At 47.3% G+C, this 6,337-nt stretch overlaps 1 protein-coding gene across 1 annotated transcript in view; it reads left to right on the top strand.

The window, feature by feature from the left end:
• Positions 1-6,337, top strand: part of LOC117940304 (macrophage mannose receptor 1-like) — an 8,619-nt gene that overhangs the window by 544 nt on the left and 1,738 nt on the right. The window contains exons 2-4 of the mRNA XM_034865632.1: positions 25-241; positions 1,978-2,319; positions 5,158-5,262. Coding sequence (XP_034721523.1) covers positions 25-241; positions 1,978-2,319; positions 5,158-5,262 — 664 coding nt within the window. The remainder of the gene's footprint in view (positions 1-24; positions 242-1,977; positions 2,320-5,157; positions 5,263-6,337) is intronic.

Below are 6,337 nucleotides of genomic sequence, written 5' to 3'. Positions count from 1 at the left end.
TCTAATTCTTTATATCTCCACCAGAGAGCCTGGATAGGACTGTCCCGGGACACCTGGAGGTGGTCCCTGTCAGACCCAAGTTTCTACAAACCCGGGGAGACGGACTTCAGACGATGGGGGCCAGGACAACCAGATGTTGGACACAGTGGAAAGGTCTGCACAGCAATTAGTCCACGTGATGGACTCTGGTACGACCACGGTTGTGACGAGAGACGTTATCCAGTGTGTGTAGATGTCAGAGGTGAGAGTAGTAACTGGTGAAGTTTCCCTTCTCTGCTTCTCGTTGCCTCTTTGTTTTCATTACTCCGGTCTCCGTAGTAACAGTCACTCCGACCAACAGCAGCTTCCAGCCAGGTTTTGCCATTCAAAGAGCTTTCCAGCTGACGGAGATAATAAGACAGTATCGGGTCACAGGGGCAGAAGCTCTGGCTGGACACCTCAAACTTCTCTTTCTCGAGCCACATAAACCAGCTCGACTGGGGATCCCGAGGCGTTCCCAGGCCAGGTTGGAGATATAATCTCTCCTGAGGAAACCCATCTTGGCCGCTTGTACCCTGAATCTGGTTCTTTTGGTCATGACTCTGTCTTCAGGACCATAGGTGAGGGTAGGAACCAGAACTGACCAGTAGATCAAGAGCTTTCCCTTCTGGCTCAGCTCTTTTTTTCACAACGGTGCGATAAATTGAATGTAATACCCCCCCCGCTGCTCCGATTCTCCAACGAATCTCCCGGTCCATCGTTCCCTCACTTGAGAACAAGACCCCAAGGTATTTAACCTCCTTCACTTGGAGTAACGACTCATTCCCTAGCTGGAGAAGGCACTCCATCGGTTTCCTGCTGAGAACCATGGCCTCAGATTTAGAGGTGCTGATCCTCATCCCAGCCGCTTCACACTCGGCTGCGAACCGATCCAGTGAGTGCTGAAGGTCACAGAGCGATGACGTCATCAGGAACACATCATCTGCAAAAAGCAGCAATGAGATCCTGAGCCCACCAAACTGCAACCCCTCCCCACGTACGCCTCGATACGTCCCATTACAGCAGATATTACTGCCAGTAATGATATTACAGATATTACAGTCCTTACTGTCCACATCTTGGATGATTCGCCACTTCCCCCTCCTGAGGTTTTCCAGATTCACCTTGGTGCTAACCGAAAGTCCTTCTCCATGCCTTCTCCATGTCTTCTCCATGTCTTCTCCAGGTCTTCTCCATGACTTTTCCATGTCTTCTCCATTTTTTCTCCAAACTTCTCCCACACCTGCTGCGTTGCCTCTGTCAGAGGCAGTTGTACCACGTACACTTTTGAGGACCCTAGGGTGCTCTGGTACCTCGTGCACTTATAAGCATCCCTATGTTTGAACATGGTGTTTGTTATAGACAATCCATGACTAGACCAGAAGTCCAACAAGACACAACCTCTATGGTTTGGATCAGGGACCCGTTCCTCCCAATCAGCCTCTCCAATTCAATTCAATTCAATTTTATTTATAGTATCAATTCATAACAAGAGTTATCTCAAGACACTTTACAGATAGAGCACATTCCAGAATCTACAAGGACCCAACAGTTCTAGTAGTCTCCTCCAGAGCAAGCAACAGTGCAACTCCATCATCGCCCACATGTGCGTTGAAGTCCCCTAGCAGAACTATGGAGTCCCCTACTGGATTCCATTCAAGGTCCACCACTGGAGCCCCATACAGGACTCCATCCCCATTCAGGACTCAATCCCCCATACAGGACTGCATTCCAGATCTCCAAGAAGGCCTAATACTCCAAACTCCTTTTTGGTGCATATGCACAAACAACAGACAGAGTTCCCCCCCCCCCCGCAGGCGTAGGGAGGCGACCCTCTCATCCACCGGGTTAAACTGCAACTCAGAGGAAGACCTCTTATATTCTAGAGATTGGACTCGTGCATGTTCACGTGCAAGCATCTTACACTCTCATCTACACTTCTCTCTGCTCCATTTTCAGGGTCAGAGGTGAATTTTGTCATCATCGAAAATGCCCTGACCTGGACTGGAGCCCAGAACTACTGCAGAGCTAAATACACAGACCTGGCCAGCGTGAGGGACATGGTAGAGAACCAGAAGATACAACCGATGCTAGGTGGAGGAGGTGTATTCTGGTTTGGCCTCTTCAGAGACTCCTGGAAGTGGTCTGATGGAAGTTCCTCCTCATTCAGCTTCTGGAAGACCGGGCAACCTAATAACATCAACGGGAACCAGACCTGCGTGGCTGCAGACTTCAGCCAATCAGGAGCTTGGGAGGGTTGGTCATGTGACATGGAGAGAGCTTTCATTTGCTACGGTCCAGGTGAGTGGTATGGTCCAGCTGAGTGGTATGGTCCAGGTGAGTGCTACGGTCCAGATGAGTGCTATGGTCCAGGTGAGTGCTACGGTCCTGGGTCCAGGTGAGTTGTACGGTCCAGGTGAGTGCTACGGTCCAGGGTCCAGGTGAGTCTTAACCCGGGACTCAAACATCTTTTACATTTTGATTCAGGACTATAGGTATCAAACAACGTACTCAACTCACCATTCAATTCAGGATTTTAAGTTGATGAGACGATTTTCTCAAGATGTTTTTAAAGGGGGATTCAGAATTTTGGACATAAGACCTCATTTCAGACTGCCAGTTTTAGACTGTGGTGTAGTGGCCAACGGCACCAGACTGTGGTCTAGTGGCCAATGGGCACCAGACTGTGGTGTAGGGGCCAACGGGCACCAGACTGTGGTCTAATGGCCAACGGGCACCAGACTGCACCAGACTGTGGTGTGGTGGCCAACAGGCACCAGACTGTGATGTAGTGGCCAATGGGCAACAGACTGTGGTGTAGTGGCCAATGGGCACCAGACTTTGGTCTACTTGCCAACAAACACCAGAATGTGGTCTACTGGCTAACGGGCACCAGACTGTAGATTAGTGGTTAAAGGGCACCAGAATGTGATGTAGTGGCCAAAGGGCACCAGACTATGGACTAGTGGCCAAAGGGCACCAGACTGTGGTCTGATGGCCTATGGGCACCAGAATGTGGACTAGTGGCCAACAGCACCAGACTGTGGTCTGATGGCCTACGGCACCAGACTGTGGTCTGGGCTAGGGGTAAGATGGAGAAAAGGGATTCATGCTTGATGTCCAAGCCAGCAGGAAGAAGCCACAGTTGGTTCCTTTCTGGATCTCCCATTGGAAATCTATAGAAACGTTGTGGTGCCATCTGTAGCATGTATTGGTATAATTTGTAAATGCACACTGAATCACCATGTAGCCTGGTCCTTAGCTCCCAGTCCAGTGCTTCAGAACCAATGCACCAGGCTACGACTAGGTGGACCGACTGAACTGAGCTTCCCTGTTTTCTTTTCAGCGCAGTACTACTAACCGGAGCAAAGCACAACTCCGCCAATGTTGAGAAAACAGTCGCTCAAAACGTAATGTGATCATTGAGATGCAAGGGGAGTTTTATTTCTAACATTATTTTATCAACAGACAGTAACATTGATTGATAAATAGATAGATAAAGAGAGAGAGAGAGAGAGAGAGAGAGAGAGAGAGAGAGAGAGAGAGAGAGAGAGAGAGAGAGGGAGAGAGAGATAGCTGACCAGGTCTGACTCAGGACTGTAAGAATGTGGTCTGAACAGACCTTTGTGTCCGGATCCTTATCACCAGTTTAATCTCGTTGTCACAGATTTATCTTGAAAGTGGAAGTTGTGTTACACACACATGTAAATGCACATCAGGATCTTTGTATCGTCATGTTGTTGTTCACAGCTCCGACCACGTCTGGACCAATCAGGACTATGCTGGTTCCATCATCAGTTCCTTCAGCTCCACCCACTCAGACAGCACCACCCAGAGGTACATGTACACACTGAGACACCACCTCTCATCTGTCTTTTCCACCAAGGCGGTTCTGGTGCTGGTTCAGAGTCAGTGCCAAATATTGAACCGGTTCTTTGTTTTTCCACACAAATAAACCTGGTTCTGGGCCAAGAAAACGGGTTCCAACTCAGCACCAACTCAGCGCTGGTCTAGAGATAAGAACCGGTTACGTCAGGTGCTGGGAGCGGGTCCCGATAGGCTTTTATTCAGGAAAACTGGGACCTCTGTAAAGCCTAACGGTGTTTTTCTTTACGCTACTGATGTTACCATCGCAAGCTAGCAGAGAAATTATAATAAACGTTAAATCATGCGAGATGATTCCGTTTCTTCCTGAACGTGTCCTCTATCCATAGCGGTCATGGAGAGATGTTGAGGCCCGTCTTTGATTTCCAGGGTGTATTTGTAAAGCCAGGAGCAAAAGTATCGGTATGTAGTCCTCCTTTATTGTTGATAGTGGTAACGCATTGCTATGACAACGAAGGTGCTTGCAGTGACGTTGTGACGTAGTCCTACTCTGGCTCTCAGGCTGGGGAAGATCCAGCTGGTTCTTAGATAATTGCCGAGTAGAACCAGCACCAAACTGGCAACAGCACCAGCCCAGAACCAGCACCTGGTTAGCCTTGGTGGAAAAGACATATCAGAGGTACATGTACACACTGAGACACCACCACCCAGGGGTACATGTACACACTGAGACACCACCACCCAGAAGTACATGTACACACTGAGACACCACCACCCAGAGGTAAATGTACACACTGAGACACCACCACCCAGAGGTACATGTACACACTGAGACACCACCACCCAGAGGTACATGTACCCACTGAGACACCCCCACCCAGAGGTACATGTACACACTGAGACACCCCCACCCAGAGGTACATGTACACACTGAGACACCACCACCCAGAAGTACATGTACACACTGAGACACCACCACCCAGAAGTACATCTACACACTGAGACACCACCACCCAGAGGTACATGTAAGTACAAATGCTAAGTTTGTACCACATACGAGGAATATGCCTTGGTGCCTCGACTAGAGATTTGGGGGTTCAGGACCTTATTAAGATTAAAATTGCATCTGAGACTTTCCACAACGTTAATGTACACAGAAAACATTGTCATGATATTGCACTGGAAACATACATTGTATAAATACTACTCGTGAATATATATTTTATTGCACCTGGGCATTATTTCCTTTTAATATTTTTCTGATGAATTCTTCCTACGAGGAACCCTCTGTAAAACCACGTTCTCTTTACACAGGTGTACCAGTGTCCATGGTGATCATCACTGTCATCATCATCACTGTCTTCATCTCTGGGCTGCCGCTGACCATCATCTGCATTCGGAGGAAGTGCAAATCTGATGGTGAGGCAGCAGAAGAACTCTAAAGCCTTAAACATAGAGAGAGAGGTTCCTCTGATGTAGAACAGGAACAACTCAGCATCTAGAGCCTTTAACATAGAGAGAGAGGTTCCTCTGATGTTGAACAGAAAAATACTGCATCTAGAGCCTTAAACTAAAAGAGAGGTTCCTCTGATGTACAACAGGAACAACTCAGCATCTAGAGCCTTAAACTAAGAGAGAGGTTCCTCTGATGGCAAACAGGAACAACTCTTCATCTAGAGCCTTAAACTAAAAGAGAGGTTCCTCTGATGTAGAACAAGAACAACTCAGCATCTAGAGCCTTAAAGATAGACAGAGAGGTTTCTCTGATGTAGAACAGGAACAATACTGCATCTAGAGCCTTAAACTAAAAGAGAGGTTCCTCTGATGGAGAACAGTAACAAATCAGCATCTAGAGCCTTAAACATAGAGAGAGAGGTTCCTCTGAAGTAGAACAGGAACAATACTGCATCTGGAGCCTTAAACTAAAAGAGAGGTTCCTCTGATGGAGAACAGGAACAACTCAGCATCTAGAGCCTTAAACTAAGAAAGAGGTTCCTCTGATGGCAAACAGGAAGAACTCTTCATCTAGAGCCTTAAACTAAAAGAGAGGTTCCTCTGATGTAGAACAAGAACAACTCAGCATGTAGAGCCTTAAACATAGACGGAGAGGTTCCTCTGATGTAGAACAGGAACAATACTGCATCTAGAGCCTTAAACTAAAAGAGAGGTTCCTCTGATGTAGAACAAGAACAACTCAGCATCTAGAGCTTTAAAGATAGACAGAGAGGTTCCTCTGATGTAGAACATGAACAATTCTGCATCTAGAGCCTGAAACTAAAAGAGAGGTTCCTCTGATGGAGAACAGTAACAACTCAGCATCTAGAGCCTTAAACATAGACAGAGAGGTTCCTCTGAAGTAGAACAGGAACAATACTGCATCTAGAGCCTTAAACTAAAAGAGAGGTTCCTCTGATGGAGAACAGGAACAATACTGCATCTAGAGCCTTAAACTAAAAGAGAGGTTCCTCTGATGTAGAACAAGAACAACTCAGCA

This window comes from Etheostoma cragini, unplaced genomic scaffold (genome assembly GCF_013103735.1).
Source record: "Etheostoma cragini isolate CJK2018 unplaced genomic scaffold, CSU_Ecrag_1.0 ScbMSFa_2165, whole genome shotgun sequence".
NCBI lineage: Eukaryota > Metazoa > Chordata > Actinopteri > Perciformes > Percidae > Etheostoma > Etheostoma cragini.
The sequence above is the reverse complement of the archived record's forward strand: the minus strand, read 5'-3'. Positions and strand labels throughout refer to the sequence as shown.